Source organism: Tursiops truncatus, chromosome 9, assembly GCF_011762595.2.
Source record: "Tursiops truncatus isolate mTurTru1 chromosome 9, mTurTru1.mat.Y, whole genome shotgun sequence".
Lineage (NCBI taxonomy): Eukaryota > Metazoa > Chordata > Mammalia > Artiodactyla > Delphinidae > Tursiops > Tursiops truncatus.
The window spans coordinates 84,863,665-84,886,348 of record NC_047042.1 but is presented as its reverse complement, the minus strand read 5'-3'; the positions used below and the strand labels follow the sequence as shown (position 1 = coordinate 84,886,348).

General features: G+C 54.7%; 1 protein-coding gene and 1 long non-coding RNA gene across 5 annotated transcripts in view; one reads left to right on the top strand and one right to left on the bottom strand.

Annotated features, from left to right (window-relative positions):
- The window catches only part of PLXNA4 (plexin A4), a 453,460-nt gene extending 431,282 nt beyond the window's left edge, over positions 1-22,178 (top strand). For 2 of the 4 annotated variants that reach the window (XM_073809948.1, XM_033863280.2), the window contains exons 26-32: positions 3,115-3,218; positions 3,748-3,847; positions 4,971-5,161; positions 6,418-6,587; positions 10,531-10,743; positions 17,305-17,455; positions 19,546-22,178. In XM_073809948.1, the coding sequence (XP_073666049.1) occupies positions 3,115-3,218; positions 3,748-3,847; positions 4,971-5,161; positions 6,418-6,587; positions 10,531-10,743; positions 17,305-17,455; positions 19,546-19,641 (1,025 nt within the window). In that variant the 3' untranslated portion in view covers positions 19,642-22,178. Of the gene's footprint in view, positions 1-3,114; positions 3,219-3,747; positions 3,848-4,970; positions 5,162-6,417; positions 6,588-10,530; positions 10,744-14,951; positions 15,185-17,304; positions 17,456-19,545 lie in introns of those variants that run through there. The other 2 variants (XR_012334078.1, XM_073809949.1) reach the window with 2 other exon arrangements.
- On the bottom strand, positions 6,562-13,332 carry LOC117313619 (uncharacterized). Its single transcript, XR_004528180.2, has 3 exons — positions 12,238-13,332; positions 10,239-10,395; positions 6,562-9,917 (listed from the first exon to the last, which is right to left on the bottom strand). It is a non-coding gene; the product is annotated as an uncharacterized lncRNA (long non-coding RNA).
- Positions 22,179-22,684: the final 506 nt, after the last annotated feature.

Here is a 22,684-nt window from a genome sequence, read left to right as displayed (position 1 = left end):
TTCCCAACCTGTTTCTTTAATTTCCCAGTCGTAAAATCGGAAGAATGAGTGATAATCACTTCAGAGAGCTTTCACTTCGGGCAGTGGACGTGCCCAGTTGAGGTTCTGGAGTTCAGCTCTTCCTTTGTCCCAGGTTCTAACGGCGCGGCTCACACTTCACCTCTCACTGTAGCTCACTGTCTGCCCACCGTGGAGCAGCAACACGCAGGTAGAAAAGTCTTTCACTGCTTGGAAAATAAGCCGCCGTTACTCGCTCACTTACTCTTTCCCTTCTTTGTCTATTCACTCTTTCACTGATGTATTATTCAGGTAATAAATACTCATCAGGTACTTACTGTGTCCCAGGTGCTGGGCTAGCCCTGCGGGTAGGCATCTGGCAGCGTCATTTTTGTACTGCTAAGGACAAGCCATCATTCCTTGACTGCCCTGGGGGGAGCACGGCCACACTCTGTCCTGGTTTTTTCGGTTGGGGACAGAGATGGCAGACTGACCTTCATCTGCTTACATAATTACTGGACGTGATTCAGAGTCAGGGCTGCTGAGTAGGGCTGCACAGGCTGCGCACTGCACAACTTCAGGCCAGTTGTGGAACAAGGAAGTCCTGCCTCTCGCTCCCGAATTAGTCACCAGCTGTCACTGCTCAGTCCCCCAGGCTGTGTGGCTTGTTCGGATCCCCCTGAGAGGTGCTACAATGCCAGCAAGGGTGCCAGTGCAGCTGATAAACCAGAAAGCCCCCACGGCCTCTGCAGCGAAGGAGGCTCCTCTTCCCTTGCGTCCGGCCAGTAGACTTTGTGTCCAGAGCTCGGCCCCAGCTCCTCCTCTGGCCCCCAGGTGGGGAATGCAGAACACTGCCTGCCTGCTGTACCCTCACCCATGCAGCCTCTGACTTACTGGCCCTGGCACTATTCACCAGGGAAGCGGGGAGACCCACGAGGCTTTATTTTTCAGGACCCACTGTGCGACTGGGACAAAACATACCACTGCCACATCCTTGGCCCCGGCTGGTCTTCACCAGAGTCCCTCTGTACCACGTAATTCGCTCTCTCACCAGCTGGGAGACATTCTGCTTATTTTCCCCTAGCCACTCAGGAAACATGCACCCATACCTGCCTGCATAAAACTTAAAACAGAAACAAACAACATGACAACAACAAACAGAACGCTGCTGACCCCTTGCCCTCGTGAGGCATCTCCCCTTTCCTCTAGAACCTTACCTGCCCCGAGGCCCTCACCTCACCTCCGTGATCGTTCCAGCTGGGCCACCAACAGCAGTAAATGATGGGCAATCCCCAGAGACCGCTTAAGGCTCTTCCGCTCCAGTGGACACGCGTGGCATCCTCGTGTTTCCATTCCTGGGACAGCCCGACGCTACGAGAAGCTCTAAACAGGCAGCAGACAAGCCCGGGAGCCGGAGGCAGGGACCTGGATGTTAGGAGCATCTCTGCTCCCCCTAAGGGCAGGCAGCTCCCTTCCGGGGTCTGATTTTCATCTGTAGCACTGGTCATGCCAAGGGCACAAGGCAGGAAGGAATCAGTGCTGGACCCCCAGCTCAGCCTTGACAGGAGGGGAACAGAGGGAGGGAGGACAGTATGTGTGTCTGCGAGCTGTAGGAAAAATCCAAGGCAGGGGTTAGACAAGGACTGCGGGTAACTCACTCCAGCCCCCAACCACATGCTGCAAAACCCGGTGCTCTTGCCTGTTTCAGAATTTCAGCATCTGTGAGGCGCTGAATGGGGTAGCGGCTGCCTGGAAACCAGATTCCTGGCTTCCTGGCAGGAACACATGTTGTATTTGGATTGAAAAGGCCATTTTTCCTTTCTGCTGTGTGCGTGTGAACGTGTGTGCATGTGTAGATGTGTACGTGCCCGTGCACGAGAGCTGGCCTGTGTCTGGCATGCACCTGGGTCTCCATGTGCAAACAGTTCAGGGCTGGCATGTGCGTGCCTCCATCTCCGTGTGATTTGTACCGCGTGTGGCGATGAGGATTTGGTAGAGGAGAACCAGTCTCCTGTTTTCCCATGTGGGATCCGTCAGCAAGCCCGTGTGTTACAGGTGTCTGGGCCCATGAGGAGAACATGGGATGTAAGCGTATACCTATGGCATCAGATAATTAGGTGTTGGCTCCATCACCAAGAGGCTGTTATCCCCATCAGCTTTGTGGGGACGAGGCTGTTCTTGGGCATGAGAATAGGTTTTGCTGGTCCCTCTATACACTTTTACTCAGTCTCCCAGCCAAGGGTGGCCCACCTGCCAGCTTTCGGGTTCGGGATGCACCCCTAGAACAGGAACGGGGTGCACAGTGACCGAATTTGCAGCCTTGGTCTCACTAGCTCCAAGACCTTACAGTCAAGCAAAGAGTACGTGACTGATGACACCGCCTTGCATTTGCTTAGTACTTTCTTAAGTGCCTTCACCTGCCTTTTTCATTCAGCTAATAAGCAGACTTCTTGCAGATGTGGCCACTGTAAGGTCGAATCTTAACAAACGGCACCGCGAAACAGAGGAAAGCTTCAAGTGAGCTTTATTAGGGAGCGCTCCCGGGCGAGGTTCACTGGTGTGAGAGAAAGGGGCCAGAGAAGTCGCGCCTGGGCGAGGGTTGGGCAAGATTTTATAGGGGAAGAAGGGAAAGGGGTGTGGTGAATCTGGGAGGGCGCAGGGTATTCCTTATTTGGTGGTCTTTTCGGGTATCCTGGGGGACCGTTGGTCCCGCCCCTCGAAAGGCGGGAAGGCTGGGCCGGGTTCAAAGTCCCCAGGTCAGTTCCTGGAACTGGGTGGTCCGGAGAATTTCGTTCTGATGCAAGCTATGAATCTGATTGTGTTCCCCTGCCTCAGGCCAGTTGGCCTTACAGCCACTGCTGGGAACAGGTGGGCCACGGGGATGACGTTATTCCTACTTCTGTCACGTAGTTTGTTGGATGAGAACCAGAACTGGAATTCAGGGCCCCCCCACCCATGCTGAGAGCTTCCGCACCCCTCCTCTGGGAGTGTCTGCTAGCACCTGTCTGTCCGCGATGCACCCCTGAGAAGGTGCCGTGTACGTGCCTGCACAGGGGTCCTCAGGATCCCATGGGAGGCCCTGAGGCCCTCTCTGAGATGCGACTGCTCTCCCTACAGAGTGGCGACAAGGAAGCGGGGCGAGGATGATCCTGCAGGATGAAGACATCACCACCAAGATTGAGAACGACTGGAAGAGACTGAACACCCTGGCGCATTACCAGGTGAGGTGACCGTGGAGTGGAGAGGGGCTAGCGAACTGGGCAGCCAGGTCCCTGGGAGTCTCAGTCCTTGAATAGCAGGGCTGCCCTGAGGCTCCTACCAAGCCCTAAATCCACTTCTTCACCAGCACTGCACGTGCCCTTAGCGACCCAGGGAAAACATGGCCCCCAGCCAGGAAACCCTGACCTCCTTGGAGATAGTTGCCAGGTGCATGCTTCCCACAGGGCTTAGGCACAGACCCTGTGGTACCCAGAGTTTAAGGCTGGGTGCTCCCCCAGGGAAGCATCAAGACAGAGGGTGCTGGTGAGAAGCTCTTGCCAGAGTTGCTCCAAGAGTGAACCCCAACATAGACTACGATTCTGTATTCAGATCTGTCGTGCTGCGTCAAAGGAAAGCTGACAGCCTCCTTGGTCCCCTGGTTCTCGGTGAGGCGCTGATTGCCCCTGAGGACCACGTTCGTCCTGGCTTGTCCTGATTTCCTGGGGTGGCAGAGTTTCTGTGTCCAGGCCCTCACCTGCCTTTTCCCGGTAGGTGCCGGACGGTTCTGTGGTGGCTTTAGTGTCCAAGCAGGTGACAGCCTGCAATGCAGTGAACAACTCCACCGTCTCCAGGACCTCGGCAAGTAGATACGGTGAGTTCACTGAATCATTCCGGGGAGGAGAGGATGCCCTGAGCAGCCGTTGTCATTGCTGGCAGCACTGCTGGGAGGCAGCAGATGCCCGGGATGGGGCACGGGGGTGGGGAGTGGGTGGGGGGAGTCAGGCAGGCTGGCCACCAGAGAGGAACTCTGGCCTGGAAAGGAGGCTTCTGGTTCCGGGCAGGGGCTCTGATGCAGGCGCAGGACCTTCATCCTCAAAAACAAGAAGAAAGTCTAACCTTCCTGAGCATCGTACAGTCTCTAAGATGCTTTCACACTCGTGATAACTCTTTATCAAACGTCAGGTTCATAATAATCAGTGGATTAAATAATTATTATTTCCCCCTCTTATGCAGATTAGCAAATTATAACTCAGATGCACAGAGGCTAGATGACGTGTAAAGGTCACACGCTATGAAGCAGTGGAGGGAAGGTACAGACCCAGGTTTCTGCTCCTCGGGGTGGGGAAAAGGGCGCCGGATGTGGGCTGGAAGCCTGGAGTGCCTTCTTACCAGCAAAACGGGGATTGCAAAAACTACCAACTTCACGGGATGGTTCTGGAAAATATATAGAAGACAACATAGAACGGTGCCCGCACACAGTGGGGCTTGCCTCTTCTCTTCCCGCTCGACTCTCATCTCACCACACCTCACGTTTCAGCAATTAAGTGGGAGGAGTTGGTCCAGGCGAGAGGGGCGGATGAAGGTACACAGTGACAGGGCGATCACTAAGCTGGTCAGCCGTCGTTTGGGGAGACAGGATCCCTGCTCTTTCATTGGTACCCAGCTGGCTGCACAGAGCACCCCCTGAGACTTGAGAGCTCTCATAAGGAAAGCGTAAAAAAGGACAAGCTTCTATTTTTACAAATTGAGTAGCAAGGGCTGGAGATGCAAGTGCAGGAGGGAGGGGAATCCGAGTGGGTGGAGGAGCCGCAGAGAGTTTCCGGAGGTGGTGGGAGAGCGCCCCAGATTCGGGAATGGACGGAAGCGAGGCAAGGTGACAGCGCCTGCAAATGCAGGAAGGATCGGAGTTGGCCTTGGCTGGAGCCGAGGTGTGTCGTGAGTGATGGGCCGGAAGGCTGGGTGGCCTTACCCGCGTGGGGTCCTTGCATTGGCAGAAAACATGATCCGGTACACGGGCAGCCCTGACAGCCTCCGCTCACGCACACCCATGATCACCCCTGACCTGGAGAGTGGCGTCAAGATGTGGCACCTGGTGAAGAACCACGAGCACGGGGACCAGAAGGAGGGTGACCGGGGGAGCAAGATGGTGTCTGAAATCTATCTGACACGACTGCTGGCCACTAAGGTATGGGACTTCAGACAGGGTGCGGGGCACCTGTGGGTTATGGGATGGGACTGCCTCACCTCACAGAAATGCCAGAGTTGGCAAATCCCTAGCACCTCTGCTGGTGCCCCCTCTCTCATCCATTCATGCACACGCTGCTGGTCAGCGCCGGTCTCTTTCCCAGCACAGAGCCTCAGAATCCTTCTCAACCCAGTGCTGCAGCCAACCCCACCCATACATCCGTGCTGGCATGCCGTCAGAAGTTTTGATTCCGTCCCTTCTCTTGCCCTCGCTCAAACAGAGAGACACTAACCACGTGTATTCATGGTCTTCTGCCACGCCTAACGGAAGAATGACTATTTCTCTGGGGTGTCGTGATGGGAATTGGGGCTCCATCATTGACTTTCCAGGCACCATTTCTAATCCTGGTTCACGGATCCAGTATGGGTGGGGTTGGCTGCAGCAGTGGGTTGAGAAGGATTCTGAGGCTCTGTGCTGGGAAAGAGACCGGCACTGGCCAGCAGCGTGTGCGTGAGTGGATGAGAGGGGGCACCAGCAGAGATGCTAGGGATTTGCCAGCTGTGGCATTTCTCTGAGGTGAGGCAGTCCCATCCCAGTTAGTCCCTCACTCCGGAGACTGGCCTCGGCTCTGCTCTCTGCAGAGGCAAATGAGTGACTTTGCATTAGCCGGCGTGAATAATGCCTAAACAGAACCGGCAGATTGTGTTTGTCTGCTCTGAGTGAGTTGTTCATTAGCATTTGTGAAAAGTGCTAAAATAACACCATCAAAGGGTGTTAAACCAAACCGAGTTGTTGGCAGAGGAAGGCTTCCTTAGGTCCAGTTATCGGTGTTGTATCTATTTTCTACGTGCGGGGAAATGTAAAGCTGCTCGAGACAGATGCAGGCGGGCAGGGGGAGGGTGCAGACTTCACCCAAGCAGGGGTGGCTGTGCGCTGTCCTCCCTTCCGCCCGCCATCTGGGAGGCCAGTCGATCTCAAGACCCAGCCTCAGGGCTTCCCTGGTGGCACAGTGGTTGAGGGTCCACCTGCCGATGCAGGGGACACGGGTTTGTGCCCCGGTCCGGGAGGATCCCACGTGCCGCGGAGCGGCTGGGCCCGTGGGCCATGGCCGCTGAGCCTACGCGACCGGAGCCTGTGCTCCGCAACGGGAGCAGCCACAACAGTGAGAGGCCTGCGTACCGCAAAAAAAAAAAAAACCCAGCCTCAGAGTTCACGGGGCAGGCGAGCTGTGTCTGAACTTGCGCCCTCCTCCGCAGGGCACACTGCAGAAGTTTGTGGACGACCTCTTCGAGACCATCTTCAGCACGGCGCACCGCGGCTCCGCCCTGCCCCTGGCGATCAAGTACATGTTTGACTTTCTGGATGAACAGGCGGACAAACACGGCATCCACGACCCGCACGTCCGCCACACCTGGAAGAGCAACTGGTGAGTGAGGGGCGAGCAGAGGATGAATCAGGAGAGGCCAGCCTGGAGTCCATGAGCTCAGGCGGGCCTCAGGCCTTGCAGAGGGGGAGAGGGGCTGGGGTCCACCTTCCCAGCAGGGACTCTAAGCAGGCGCTCTCCTGGGGCCTTCATCTCCTCCCTGATTATTTGTGTGCTCACTTCCTCTCCCTTCCCTCTAGTCAAATCATCCTTCGTTCCTATCAGTCAGTAAACATTTAACCAACTAAATGAGCAAAAATGAACATGCCAGATGTGGCAGCCAGGTGGCTCTCACATCCAGGTCCCTCCCCTGTGCCTGACACTATGTTAGACCCTGAGGCTTCTGCCCTCCGTGGGCTGACAGTCACGGGTAAGAGACAGGAGGGCAGCTGTTCGGACAGAGAGGCACATGCGACAGTAGGGGATGCATATGTGCAGCTAGCTGGATTGTAGAGGGGCAGCATCTCACAGCGACTCTTAAGTGGAGTTTGAAGCACGTCTAGGAGTGACCTAGGTGAACGAGGAGAGTTTCCATTCTATTCAAGAAGTGGTCTTCCCTTTCCACAAACCCCCTTCCCAAACTCCCTTTGGGGAAGGGACCATCCCATAACTACTGTGTCTTTGAGACGAGGAGATCCTCTAAGTAAGTCCTAAATGACCCTCTAGGTGTCTCACCATGGTCCCCTCTCTCCTTTAACATATATATCATCCTTTCCCTTCATTTGTGTGTCAGCTGTGTTTTAGTCTGAGACTGCAAGGTCAGACATCAGTATTCAGCTCTTGTGATGGAACCTTGCAGAAAGCTGGGACTCGATAAATATTGATGAAGATGCAGGGCCAAGACGGTCTCTTCTTGAGAGTTCTACCTGGGATAAAGCTGCCTTATATTTGACCCCTTCAGTTCCAGAATCCCCTCCCAGTAGTTTTACACGGTCCCTGTCCTGGGGTGCTCTTCCCTAGAACATTCTTGCAAAGCAGCACGAGCCTGCTGCCCGGCACCCACCAGCTGCTAGGACTGACATGGTACCAGGGCTCAGCCAGTTGCCCTGACAACCAGCCCCAAGCCCCAAACCAAAACCGAGATTTAGGCAGGAGTCAGCCTGTGGCACTGAAACGTTATTTAACGTAGGGGGCTCTGGCTTCTCCTCTCTGTCACCTGAAGCATAGCGCATCGCTACTAAAATTGGGAAATCAGGCAGGTACAGAGCTTTGGGCCACAGAGCTGAAGAGTAGGGTTTGCTCCCACAGTAGTTCTGGGTGAGAGAGGCTCTTGCAACTCTCTCTGAAGTAAGACTCTCAGACTCTGGATTCCCCATCTAGCACAGTACACTGGGTGAAGGCTGTCCTCTCCTCTGAAAGGCCTGCAGGCCTTGTCCCTCCCAGTGCCTGCCTCTAGGTAAGACTGCATTGCGTTCTGCCCATCTTTTTAGCATGACTCTGCAGAGCTGTTCCAAGGGCATGCCCCTGATCTACCCAGTCTGCTTCTCTCTGCCACCAGGTCTTCCTACTTACCACCCCAGTTGAATGTCTGCAGCCTTCAGAATTCAAGGAGTGCCCTGCCCAGACCTTATCCAGGTGCTGGGAGAGCTGGTATTTCCAAAACATCCCCCCTTGATCTTGTAGCCCTTTACAAGTACATCCCCCTGAAATGGTATCTAAACCATTTGTTTTCAGCTCATACCTCCCGCTGGGGTAAGGTAAGGGCACCTCCAACGATGAGATGCCATAAAGTTCTTGGAGGGAGGGCAGAACCTTCTTTCCTGCCCGCTCTTCCAAGTGCCAGGTGTTACCGTAACAAGCTCCAGTGTCAGGGAAGGAAAGCCCAGGCAGTAGACAGCAGTACCAGCTCTCACCAGAGGACACACTCCCCTGACCCTGATCGTGGCCGCCTGGGCAAGACGAAGTTAGTCCAGGAATTATGAAGTCTGCATATTGACTTAAGAGTTAATTGTCCCTGATTGAAAAGAGATTGTTTCTTTATTCCTAGCCAAAGTTGTTAGCTCACCCTCTCCCCTACTACCTTCCTCCACATTCCCCTGCCTTTTCTCTTTTAAATAAACCTCCTACTCATTTAGCCTGAGTGGCTGCAATCAGCCAGAGATTAGTGCCACCGCTAACGTTAATAATATGCAAAAATTTCATTAGGCAGGAGCTGCTGTGGTTTCCCTGTTTGATTTGCCTGTCAGCACAACTGGCTGAAGGAAGGGGAATGTTGGGGAGAAACAACCATGCAGCAAATATGGGCTCCCAGAGTCCCTTTCCAGGTGGGACTTCCGGAAACGGGCAGCTGTAGACCAGAGATTTCATCAGCTGGGCAGCCGGGAGTCCTTCATCCGGGGCTCTGAGCCCAGCTCTCATGGTCTCTCCTGGGCAGTTGCAGTGACCCTGACTTTCCCTTGAGTGTCAGAACTTTCTGTACCGTCCCTTTATTTCCTCTTCTGCATTTCCCAGGATGAAACAAGTGCATCTTACCATTGTTTGTTAGACCTCGCTGCTGCCCGCACGGCACGCTTTGTGGGAACGTAATAAATACTTGTTGACTGACTGGCAGTCTTGAGTATGAGGCCCTGCTGTATTTTAGCCTTTGTTGTATGTACGTGCTGGCTGCTGGGAGATACAACAAATATAGAAACCTTGTTCTTGCTGGATTGAAATCATGTAATTCAAAAGAATTTAAGTTGTAAGAGGCAAGCCAAACACACGCAAACATTGTAACTATTATTACCAACCTTGAGGACGGCAGCCAAGCAACAGCAGAGCATCAGGGCACATAGCAGGAGGTGACGGTGTGGAGGCAGAGGGAGGGAGACGCGTGGTCCCTGGCTGGGTGCCACCCCATTTCCTGACCTGCGTCTCCGCAGGCTGGACGGAAGCCACAGAATCTGAGAGCCAGCAGAGTAGTCAAAAGGGGCAGGTGGGCAGGTTTTGCCCCATGCCTCGGGACCCTTTCTAGCGACAGACAGGTGGCTCCGGTAGCAGACGGCGCTGCAGGTTCCATCTCCTCTTTGTCTTTGGCTCACTCCCCTTCGGCAGTACCTTCCGCTCCTCTTCCTTCAGCTTTTCATCTGCATCTCTAATACTGAGACCATTAAGTGTCGTCCTCTCTGGGAAGGCTTTCCAGATAACGCCCCTCTGGGTAGACTTGCTCACACCTCCCTGGCTCCCACACCGGACCCCACCCATCCTTCAGGTCCAACACCCAAAGTTCGTGACTGCACGTCTGACATCACCACGAGCCCAGCGGTATGGAGACTTCTGCAGGACAGGGGATGGGTCTTATTCACACTGGACCCCCAGTTGCTAGCATAGCTCCTGGTATACAGCAGGTGCTAACTGGAAGAAAGTGAGGGGAAGGAGGGAACGGGGCAGGTGAGAGGCCGGGAGTGGGGTCTGTTCAGCCTGCCCGCTTAGGGATGGGAATCAGTTAGCTCCACTTGGAACTGTTCAGTGCCAGGGCTCTCACCATGTAAGAATAAGCCCATACGACCAGGCAGGAAGGGCGTGGCTTCTTCCAGTCATACAGTAGAGGGCAGAGAATAAGATACAAAGCCCAGGTACCAGGCTATTTAAGGTTTGCCAACCAGACATGCCTTGCATCTGTGGCATAGGGGGCAGACAGTGGAATAGAGAGTCAGAAATTCCATTTTCTAGTACCTGTCATGGCTGCCTCGGACCCCAAAGCCTTGTGTTCTCAGGGCAGATGGTGAGTCCTGTGGTCCAGGCTGGGCGTCGAGCCCTCCAGTGCCCATCAACGCCGTATCTCTGAACAGATTGTTCAACCTTGCTGATCTCCACGTCCCCGGAAAGTGAACTGATGACATAGAGAAGGCCCCTCAGAACCCTTGCTTCCCAGCCTTTTCTCTTTCTCCAGGGAACTCTCTAGGTCAATGTACAGTGCCCCCTGCCCCCCAGCTCCCTTGACCATCTGCCTCTTCCCCCCACACAGCCTGCCGCTGAGGTTTTGGGTCAACATGATCAAGAACCCCCAGTTTGTGTTTGACATCCACAAGAGCAGCATCACTGACGCCTGCCTGTCGGTGGTGGCCCAGACCTTCATGGACTCCTGTTCCACGTCAGAGCACCGGCTGGGCAAGGACTCCCCCTCCAACAAGCTGCTCTACGCCAAGGACATCCCCAGCTACAAGAACTGGGTGGAGAGGTGAGTAATGGGCCAGGGAGCCCAGGTCGGCCCCGGGCCGCAGCAGGCAACTTCCTTGGTGGAGGTGGGACCCCTTCGTTCCCCTCCGCAATGGGCAGGGCTTGCAGACTGGTCCCACACGAAGCCCCAGCCTGCAGTGGTGACACCCACAGCCCACGGACCCAGTACTGTCAGCTGAAACAAGAATGGGACATGGCTAGACGTTGCCACTGCGCTCTGCTCCCCTGCATGGAGGGCCCAGCTCTTTCTAGGCCCAGGAAGGAAATGGAGTTCCCTGCTCTGATGCCCACTAAAAAACGAAAAAAGAAAAAAAGAAAGACTCCAAGGGACCGAATAGCATCCTGCCACAGGCGGGCTGGAGGCCTGTCCCCATCTGCCCCTGTCCATCTGGCAGTTCTTCCAGGGGCCTGTGGGGACGTCCTTGTCACACTGAACAGCTTCGCACAGTCCCAGTCCCCTGACTCTCAGCACCATGAACTCTTGATGCCCGGGCCCTTACGGTGCCTTCCCAGCCACAGTGGCCCTACCCTAATCCAGTCTCAGCCGTGCACCTGTGACGGGAGGGCCACCTGTACGCTGTGCAGCTGGGTTCCTCTTGGTACGAAGCTCACTCACGGTAAAGAACATTCATGGCTTGTCTGGGCTGTATCAGCTCCACATGCCAAGCGCCTGAGCTACACACCCAGCTGAAAGTCTATTTATTCATCACAGTAGCTCCGGAATATAAGAGGACAGGCTTCAGAACCTCATTTTGTGCCCATGAAGGTGAAGAACTATACGTACAGAACGGTTGAGTAATCAGTCCAAGATGACTTAAGTGGCCAAGAGAAAGGCAGATCCCCAAATTCAGCTGACTCCCAAATCTCTTTTCTACAATTTATGATACTCTTAGACAGGGCTTTTGCCAACCCATATGGTGTCTGTGTGAATTAAGGCAGGTGCCCCTTCCTACCAGACGATGTGGCCCCATGCCAGGATGCCTGGTTTGTTGAGTGACAGGCTAGCCGTCAGTCCTAGCTCACCCTCTCAACCAAGCACCTTTGTGCAGTGCACGACCTGCACACCTCTACGTGGCGGTCTTGAGTTTAGAGTCCCTCTCTCTTCTAAGTAGCTTAAAGATAGGAAACCTGGCTGGAAACTCAGATTTGGTGCTTTTTTGAAGAGTCAGAGACCAGAAATTGTTCTTGACTGAGACAAAATGAACAATATTGTTTCACCCATGGAAGAGAGACAGTCTCCATCTTTGTAGTTGAAAATTGACTTCCCTTTTTACAGAGGGAATAACCGCGAGTGGGGTGGGATCCTGGCCACCCCAGTAACATGGTTCTGCTGGAAGAATTGCATTTTGTTTTCCCCCTCCCTCTGTTCTTTGATATCTCCCCCACCCCTTCCTGCTGGTACATGTGGTGGGCTTCCAGCCTCGGCTGTCAGAGAGACAGCTCACTCTTTTGTCCTCGTATCTGATTATGTCTGAGTTACCAAAGAGGCTCTTACCTCCCCCTGCGTCGACAGTGGCTCATTCTTCTGACAGCAGAGCCGCCAGGAGGAGCAAGCTCTCCTGTGTGGTCAGCTGGCTCTTCAGCAGAGAGAGAGAAGAAAGAGGCAGCAGCTGGGCTCTGGTTATCCCTGTCCCAGTGCAGTGTCACTGCAATGGGACCTCGGGCAGGGAGGGAGAAAGCCGGGATGTGAAGGGCTGGGAGCGTTTATGAAACAACTGTGTAGAGGATACTTCCCCAGAATGGCCCGGTTAGTCAGAGGAGAGAATAACGCACATGCCGGGCTAATGGTCTCCCTTTCACGTGGCGCTAAATGAGATTCGTGCCACACAGCTGCTATAGCTCACAAGTAACCCCAGTCCATCTGGTTATTTTTAGGAGTGCCTTGATGGTCTCCATTTCTTATCCCGCCCGTTTCTTAACAACCAAAGGCACTCTCAGGAAAGTCATCTCTCACTTGCTTGGGGTCCCAAATCATTTCTCCTCCCCTTCTGGGATGAGGGTACAAAGACAGAGAGGTTGGGAAATAGCACAGCTAGGTCTGGAGATCAAGCCTAGAGTGCTTCTTCCCTCGGTGGTGAGTGGATCAGTTCCAGTCTCCCTTCCCGGGGAGGCTGGCCTCTGAGCTTGTCTGCTGCTGGGAAATGAAGTCCGGCAGCACAGAGCTTGCTCAGGACCCACAGCCAGCCTGCTCGCCCACCTTGGCCTGCCGAGGGCACGGGCAGCCTCCAGTTCAGAAGAACGATGGTAGAAGGCCCTTTTCTTGTGGCCAGGGCTTGCCCACTTCTGATTTCGATGTTCAGTTGCTGTGAGCGTGCAGACAGCGCACACAGGGCCCAGGCTCACTGCCTCAGTGCTGTAGAGCATGCCCTGCGCACATCTGGGGGAGGGCCTGCTGTCCTCACCGCTGAGAAACAGGGTTTATTCTGGTGGCCCTCTCTATAGGGGGGTGGGAAGCATACGGCTTCAGGAGTCCTCACTAACTCTGTTGGTTGAGCAGCCCAAGTCACTCTATCATACCTAAGCAGGCTTTACCTCCTAGAAGTTCTTCATCCACCCATCCCCCCACCATCCCCTCCCATTCTCCCACTCATCCTCCCATCCCACATCCCTCCCATCCTTCTGCTTGTCCTCTCATCCATCCTCCATCCCATTCCCGCCTCCAAATACCTTGCAATGCTTGCGGTTGGTGGCCTCACTGCAGACTCCCAGTCTTTGCTGCCTCCATTCCAAGTATTAGGGGTTTTGCTTACGGCCACATCTAGTAAAAGGGAGAAGAATCTCTTGGTTCCGCGGTAGCAACCAACTGCTACCCTCATCTTAGACAGCAGAACTCAACAGTGTTGTCACCAGACTGGTGTGTCATGATCAGCAGAAATTTCTACTTCACTGTCAACAGCAGTAACGGTTTCATGTTAGAGTGGTTGCCTCTCATTTTAAATTGGAATCAACCCCGTGGCAACGGCAGCCTCCCTCACCTGCAGGCACAGGTCTTCCACATAGCAGTGAACGGAATGGAGCCAGTCGGGCCCCTGGGAATGGACCGGGGCATGCCACTCGCTGGGATGCCATCTCCCACCTGTGTCACACACGAAACAGGCTAGGAATCTTAAATATTTAAAAATGCCTCCTAAAGAAGCCATCCATTCCAAATATAAAACTTGTGACAGTTCACCCTGGGAGCAATACTGGAGGTGAAGTATGGACATCTCATTAACTTACTCATCCATGGGTCATTTATGGTGTCCATCGTGGGCGCACTGGACGCTCGGGATGGATTAGACTTGATCCTTCCCTTGTGGCCCTCATCATGGTCAAGGAGGACACACAGACCCTCAGCAAGCCCTGTCAGCTGTGGGGGCTCAGGGAGCAACGTCCTGATTCTCCTGGGCCTGGGGAGGTCAGTGAATGAACACAGAGGGAAAGACTTTTATGCAGGAGCTTGAAAAGTAAGTATCTGTACATCAGAGCCTTGGGCTCTAAATGTCCTTCACGTCTGCACCTTCATCCTTGAGGTGTTTGAAGGGATGAGGATACTTTGTTCTTCTCTAAGTCCAGGGCATTGGAGACCACCTTCTCAATCACTGGGGCCATCCTAAAGGCAGAGATGGGGTGCCCACCATCACACACTGGGTGCATCTCACAGAAGCACATGAATGTAAAACACTGCAGACTGGGCAACAGCAGAGAATCCGGCTCTCTGGGGCCCTGCAGCTCCTGAGGACCAGCATCAGGACCACAGTGGGGCTGGCATCCCACCTGGTTCCCTTCTGGAGAAGGGCTCGCCTGCAGGAGGACATCCCAAGGGAGCAAGTTCAAGCACAGGAGCCCAGGCTGACCTTTCCCTTCCTCACGGCACAGCTAGCTGATAAGAGCCCTCGTGTGAAGTTCATTAATGGGACATAATTGCATTCTTCACAATCAATAAGGCTGCTCAGCGGCAGAGCCCAGCGCAGAGCCCCAGCACAGCAGGCGCTCGAGAGGAAGCAGCTGTGCACACAGTGCAGCGATGCCAGAGCAGCAGGGCCACTGTCAGGCTCAAGGGGTGCTGGCCAGGGAGTGGGGCTGGGCAGAGCCCTGGAGAGGAGCAGGGAGAGGTCGAGGCAAGGGCAGCAGAGACCTGCAGGGGGGATGGGCCCACTTAGCTCCAGGCAGGGCTTGGGGTGAGGATGGGCCGAATGTCAGCAGACCTCAAGCCCCACACTCCTCTAGGACATCAGACTGCCCAGAGCCACTCAGCTCAGCCATTTAGAACTTGCTGAAGGTGAGGACGTGCGGTCGATCCACTCGTAGGCTTGTGTGTGGCACCGACGTGCACTGGTCCCATCCAGCGCCCTCTGCACACAGGCAGCAGAGGAGGGGCGGGTTGCCCCGAGCAGACCTGACCTCACTATGAGCGGGAATCACGCAGAGCACGTCCAGGCCGGCTGCCCCCATGACTGCAGGTGAGGAGTTAGACCCCTGCCCTCCCACACTCCCCTCTCAACCCCACCTCACACCCTCTCCCTCTCTTTCTCACACAGACTCATTTTCTGTATATCCTCTTTGGAGCAAAGGACTGGGCTTTTAGTGCGGTAAAGGCAGGCCATTGCGAAGGGACAGAGTGCCGGGCGACTGCTGTTTCCCGTGAAGACAGTGGTCCCTAACCTGGGCTCGGAGGCCCCTCACAACCATTAAGGTCGCAGTAGGAGGCCTCATGCTATTTGCAGAAAGCCTGACAGAGCCAGCCACCTACCTGTAAGGTTTCAGGAGCAGGTAACGGGAAGGGCAGGAGTCTTTGCTTCTGATGATGATCACGTCCCATCGGGATCCTGGGGTTTTCCTCGCGGTCAGTAGGTCTGGCTGTCGGTGGTGACAGAGTGAAACTGTCTGGAGGAAACTCTGGGCCCAGCCATGTTGCCAGAGCTACGTCTGGCCGCTGGCCGTGACACAGAAGTGAGAGGCTCGTTTGTTCCTATTTCCTCCTCCCATACGACCTGTGGACGTGACCCTTTGCCGGACAAATGTATTTGCTCACTAGGCATGGAGTCGCGAGGGGACGATGGCACAAATCTCCTTAGGAGTGGCGAGGTTGGGGCCACCACTGACGCCCTGGTTCTCTGCTATCGAAGGGAACATTGCATTTTTTGCCTTCCAGAAATAGAGGCAATGCATCGAGTCTCTCCCTGGAACTTTAGCACCTGGGATGTCATTACCTGGAACCCTGGGGACCCTAAAGATGTTTTGGGGTGGGATTCAGGCCTGGAAGAGAGTGGGCTCTTCTGGGATGGAACAGAGGAACCAAAATGAAACAGGACAAGGAGCTGAGGGGCCCAAGGGCTCTGGAGACGAGGGAGGGCGAGGGAAGAGAGGACCCCACACTGAAATAACATTGTGAAGAAAGGAAGTCCAAATGAGCCGGAGGCAGGCCGGCCTCCGTGCAGGGCTGCAGCTCCAGTAGGGCGGCCAGCCCACCCCTTGCCAATCCTTGCCGGCCTGGGGATGCCCTGGCGCAAACTGACCTGTCGTTCACGCAGGCCCTTGAGCATGACGCTGGAGTAGCGCACGAGTGCCACCTCTGATCGTCTGCCAGCCAGCTCCTGGGCACCTAGGGGCAGAGGTGAAGGTGGGCACAGGACTGAGAGGTTCATGGTCAGCATGGTAAGGGATGCAGAGGGAGAGATGCAGGGCTGAGGTCCAGGGTGAGAACGAACCAGAGCCTCTGAGAATACTCCCTCCACTCGCCTGATCAAGCCTTGAGTTCTGGGAACCCAAGGCCTGTCATTGTCACCTGCACCTTCCCAGGTGAGAGTGACTCTCCGAAAACTTTGTTCCCCAGCTGCCTCACTTGCCTCACGCTAGTCCCCGCCCTGGTGACTGTCCCCGCCACCCTCCTCTGTTCTAAGCTCCCAGGCTCGGGCATTCACCGTGGGCTGAGCTGGGACACCACAAGGACTCCCGGGTGTGCTGCCCCACGGCCCTGATGCTCCCCCGCCTTTGCAGGTGCCTGGTCTCTTTCCCGTAGCCCACAGCCGAAAGCACCTGTCTCGGGGGGCACCAGGGCCCTTCAGTTCCTCATTAGGAAATGACACAACTCCCCTCTGGTGGGAGAGTTGGGGGTTGCTGCATAAAATGTCAAACTTCAGAAATTAAAAATGTAAATGTTGGCATCTAATTAACCAGTTGACAGGAGTGCACAGCTGCAAGTGACAGTGACTGATTGCCTTCTGCCAGCCTCTCCCCGCAAGCGGCCCCAGCCCCACCCTTCTCCTGGCTGACCTCAGAGAGGGGGGGCATCAGGGCAGGGCAACTGCCTAGAAGAGCCTTCAGGCCCCATGGAGGGGACGTCTTGCGTCTGTGGGAGGGGGAGTTAGAAGGACACACAAGGCAGACTGGACCACTCTTCCGGGAGCCGGGAACAAAGCCGGTGCAGGCGATAGTCGCTCCTTCCTCCTGTCCCCACCCTGTCCACCCTCTGATAGTGTCTGGGTCACCCTCCGAACCCGCTGGCCCCAGACCCGGCACTGGGAGTTTCCATCTCTCCTCTGCCCCGCACGCACGGCTCCTCACTGTCATGCCTCGGCAGGTATTACTCGGACATCGGGAAGATGCCGGCCATCAGTGACCAGGACATGAACGCATACCTGGCTGAGCAGTCCCGGATGCACATGAACGAGTTCAACACCATGAGCGCGCTCTCCGAGATCTTCTCCTACGTGGGCAAGTACAGCGAGGAGGTGAGCCCTGCCCTGCTCGGGGCCCGCTGGGAAGGACTGGGGCAGAGACCCAGAAATCCCTGCCCGGAGCAGCCTCTGTCAGACACACCCCTCCCCCACGTCTGCTGGGGAAACTCTACCACCCAGGACTTGAGGGCTGTGCTCTAAAGACAGGGATGCTAGAAACATACCAGTCTATCAATTCTACATTAATCCCTGTTCTTTTCATATATATAGATCAAGTATCTCTTTTGTTTTTTTCTCTTTATATTTTATTCCCTGCTGTTCCCTCTCCTTGATTTTTTCCCTTTCTCTCTCTGATCTAATTATCTTTAAGCAAGTAGTTCCCCACTTCCATGGGCAGGTCATAAGGAAAAGAAAAGAAAAAAATAGAATAGAAAACAAGATGATAGGGTAGGAGAGAATCAGAACAGAACAGATACAGACCAGAGCAGAATGGAGTCTATTTTTAGTTGCTGCATTCCCTAGTTAGGAAACTTCATCTGGGGTCATTGCCCCTGCAGACACTGCCTTCTTTCTGGCCAGCACAGAGGTGCCTATGGTTTTCTTGGTCATACCGGTATAGACCAGGTAGGTTCAGAATCCAGGCTCCCCATGTCTGAGCAGCAGCATAGCTGCCTTGTGAGTGGAAGGTAGTAACAGGAGCCGAAGCCAGGGCCCCGGGTTCTCTGCTTCCTCCCAGCCTCACTCCTGAGGGAGGGTCTAGGAACTCTGGATTAAGGAAGGAGCCCCAGCAGGGCCCAGGGCCTGGTGTCCACAGGCCATGAGCAGTATAATGCTGTGAACCTCAAGTGCAGGGAAAGTCAGTGGTGGGTCCTCTAGGGGAGGGACCCCAAAGCCAGCCTACGGGCCAGTGCTAATCCAGGGCAGTTTCCACCTGTCTGTGGCCACGTGACAAGTGAGGACGATGTACAGTAGGCCAATATATGAGTGCCACTGTCTCATCTTGGAAAGGCCTGTCCCTTAGTCTGCAAGTTCACTCGTCTATGGTTAGTATTAAAACATCCCATCTTTATGAAATGTTGGGGCCAGTCACTGGTGGTCCTCGGCCAGCTAAGAAGTTGGCAACTTGCTTGGTCTCCCCAATTAAAAATTTATTAACTGGGCCAGGACGTCCAAAGCTCTGGGACCCTCCCTTCAAGCCTTCAGCCTCCTCTCCCCTCCCTGCTCCCTCAGACCCCAGGACCCGTAGAGAGCAGCCTTGCTGTCACGTGCCCCTGCTGGAGCCAGCATTGTGTGATGGGCGCTCCCGTGTCACGTGACTTCATCCCCTCTCCCGGAGCAGCCCGAGAGGGAGTCACACGTCCCATCTCATTGTACACATGAGGAAATGAGGGCTCAGAGGTTACATGTTTTGCCCCACATCACCCGGCCAGAAACTGGTAGAGCCCTTGTTGAATCCTACAGCTCCCGAGTCTGACCCAGCTTCGAATACATATTCCTTCATGTGTCCACAATTGCTCTGTCACCGTCCTCTGCCACCCATGTCATCTCAGCAAAGGCTGTGTAGACACTGTCCGTTGGGTGTCAATGACCAGTAAAGCTTAAGACATAACCCTCCGAGGGATACTGGTTTCTTAACAGGCAAAGGGGAGCCAAATAACTTGCTAAATGTGGAAGTTCAGGCCTTGGGCTGTGGACGAGGAAGACATTCCTTTTTCACGGTGCGGGGGTGGTGGTGGTGGAATGTCTTGATATCGTGAAATCATAGTCACCCCGAGACAGCACCATACTTCCCACTGGGCATGGCCCTGTTTGCTGTCTAACCTCTAGGTAACTGCAGCAGCCTGGCACAGTGTCTTCCGTGGGCAGTGAAATGTACACGTGTTCAGACATGCTGGTGCGTGCGCTGGCATCCTGCGCTCACTGACACCTGGGTGCCCACACGTTTGTCCCCTATGCCCGAGGGCTGCCCCGCACCTCCCCACCCCGTCACCCAGGCTGTGTGGCTCCCCGGCCACCTCGTGTGGGCCGCTTCACCTGCACACATCCTCCCAGACCCTCTGACCACGCCCCCTGTCTGCTGTACCCTAAGAACACAGACACACACACGCAAACTAGTGACCGCCCCGTTCTTGGCTTTTCAACAGATCCTTGGACCTCTGGACCACGATGACCAGTGTGGGAAGCAGAAACTGGCCTACAAACTAGAACAAGTCATAACCCTCATGAGCTTAGACAGCTGAGAACCGTCCTTCCAGGCACCCCCTGGAGGGAGGGACACACCAAGCCGTGCCTCAGTCTAGATTATCATCTTTACCAAGTGCAAGTTCCGACTGGCGCCAGCAGCATCCCCCGAGCAGCGCTATCTCCCTCTCTCTCTGCCTGTTTCTGTCTCCCTCTCCTTCCTGGATCCCCTCTTGCAGTTGCTCTACCAACATGATTGAGCCAAGCCACTGACCCTCAGTTAGTCCAGGATGCCCCCCGCCCCGTGAGGGACCTGGTGACCAGAAGACGTCAGAGGGGGCCCTCCTTCCCCGCTGACCCCATGCATCAGCGGCAGGGCCCGAATATGGATGAGGATGGAGGATGTTTCTGTACTGCTACTTCACCTTCCACGTTTTGATAGCCCCGCATTGAGCCGAACGTTGGCCTGCAGACGAGGCAGTGAGCTCTGTATTACCTTCACGGGGAAGACGTCTCCTGGCCCAGGTTTCCATCTCCAGGGGGTCTGTCAGTGGCATGGTCCCTCTGCAACTGTGAGAAGAAAGGCTGCGCCTCCTGCGTGTGGCTGGAGTGGGGAGCGTGACGTGTCGTGGGGTGCCTCGCAGGCTGTCTCCCACTTGTTGGGTTGGCATCCAGAGGCGTTTTTGTTCTCTTCCAATCTTCTTGGAGCCTTTCCAAGTGCCCATAGGGCCCTGCCTGCCCAGTCTCCTCCCGGCCTGTGGAAAACCAGACAGGAGAAAGAAGAGCAGTTACAGCCCACTGTGGAGATCCTCCCAACCTCCCAATCTGGCTCACAGCGGCAGAAACGTAACACGTAGAGGGAGAGAAGAGAGAGCTGCATCCACCCTGGAAGCAGAACTGGCTGTTTTCCATTTGCCTCCACGTGCTAACGAATCATCATGGGTCTGATCCCTTGCAGATCCCCGAGTGCCGTCTAGAGGACACACCTCCATCCTCCTTGGTCATCTCTCATCAGGGGTCAAGGTAAAATGCCGAGTGCACCTGGGAGATTCTACCTCCAGCTCTCTCGGTGGCTCCCATCCCCACTATCCTTCCTGAGAACTCTGTAGAAAGTTGGGGCAGACAGCCTCGCCCCTGGCTCCCTGCAGGACCTGGTGCCGTTGCAGATGCAGATGACTTGTCTCTGGACTGTTCAGACCTCCTTGGGAATTATTTCATCAACATCTCAGCTGTCTCTTTAGTCACTCTCCTCCCTCAGCACTTTGGCAGTCATCATGGAAAGAAACACACTCAAGCCCAGCCTCGCAGAGACAAGCCAAAATGCCAGCCCAGCTCAGTCCCGGGTTTGTCGTGTTTGGGAAGGAGTGAAGAATCAAGAGGAAGGACCTGGCTGGAAAAGGGAGGAGGGACGTACAACTGACCTTGGCTCTGGCGTCTGTTCCTCCATCTGTCCTTCCATCCACGGATACATCACTTTAGCCAGCCAGACGAATGTGTGCTCAGACATGTGTCCTAGGTGAGCAGGGGCTATAGTGAGAGACTGTCTGACGGAGGATCGTGGAAACCTATAACCTTGAAGGGACCTTAGACACCATCTCCATCTGTGGTCCAGTCTCCGCCATAGACTCGCCCGGCAGCCCTGGTGTGGAGTTGTACACCACTCTGGGAGGCAAGCAGCGGCAGCATCTCAGGTGGGGTTGGGGACAAGGTTCCACAGTCCCGTCTTCACTCCCCGAGCATCAGACATCCTCCCCTGCCATCCACTCCACAGGGGCCCCACGTGGAAAGAGGAAGGAACCACACCATTTCCAGCAACATCTGTGGAGCACCCTGTGCTTAAAGAATGCTAGCCCCTTTGGATATGAGTACGTGTGTGTGTGCGATCTCAAGTGCACATGCACGTGTGTGTGTGTGTGTGTGTGTGTGTGTGTGTGTCTGCCCCAGGAGTAGGCAGAGAGCTCAGAAAGCTTTCCTGTCCTGTCAGGGGGATTTGAAGCATTTCCCTTCTCTGCCCTTGCTCACCATTCATTCTGCAACTTCGGGACATTTCAACACTTGTCTTCTGTGCTGAGTGCAGAGGGGTGAGGTCACCTCTCCGTAGGAAATCAGGGTGGTCAGTGGCCAAGGGGATCCTGGACAGGACTGGAGGCCGGGCCATGGTGACGCAGAGCGGGGCATGATGTGGCGTCGAGCAGGACGAATGATGGGCAAAATACAAGTAACCTACCGGACGGGAAGAGGAGAATGAGAAAATATGCATGTCAGGGGGGAAAAGCATAACCAAAGGTTTTGGCAAATGAAGTGGCAGGTGAAGAAGCATGGAATTTCTACCCTTGATCATTTGATTTCCTCCCCAGAAGCCACAAGCCCTGGCAGGCCAGGAAGGAAGCAAGCCGGAGGAGGGCTGAGGAGGCACCTGGGCCGCTAAAATATTTTTGCACATGTGAAGGGGTTGGGGAGAAGGAAGACACAAACATATTTAACACAGATGTGCTGAATGGAAGCTGAGTGTAAGTATGTGTGTATGAGTGTGTTTTGAATTATTTTTTAAGTTTTGCACAGAGAAAAAAATGAACAAGTAGGAAAAAGACTGTTATCATGGTTCTGCTGAAGCTTTTCTTTTTTTACCGGATTATTATTATTGTTTCGTTGTCGGTACAAATTTTTTTCCCCACGTCTTTGTTGTAAGAGAAACTTCAGTCACCTCGGGAGAAACGTCAGGAAGAAAGAGGGGAGGCGGGTGGACAAGTTTCCACGCCCTCCGCGTCTCTCCTGGGGGAGGGGTTTGGGGCGGGCTCTGTTTTAATTGGTGGGGGGGGGGGGTTGTGGGGGGGGTTGTTTCTGGCGCTTTGTTTGCCCAAAGCCTCTGTGACCTGCTGGGGGGATGGAGAAATAGGATCGAATTTCGCAGCGTCACAACCCATCTTCCCCATAAGAGCTCTTTTTCCTTTTACTGTTTGTTTTCCATTTCTTTCATTTGGATTCTTGGCGCACGTGTGATACGTTTCAAAGTAAAGACAAGGCAGCGTTGTCAAAAAGCCTCTCTTCCCCCCAGATCTTCTTCCCACACCTCCCCTTGGAATGCCCAACCTCCTCCTGGCA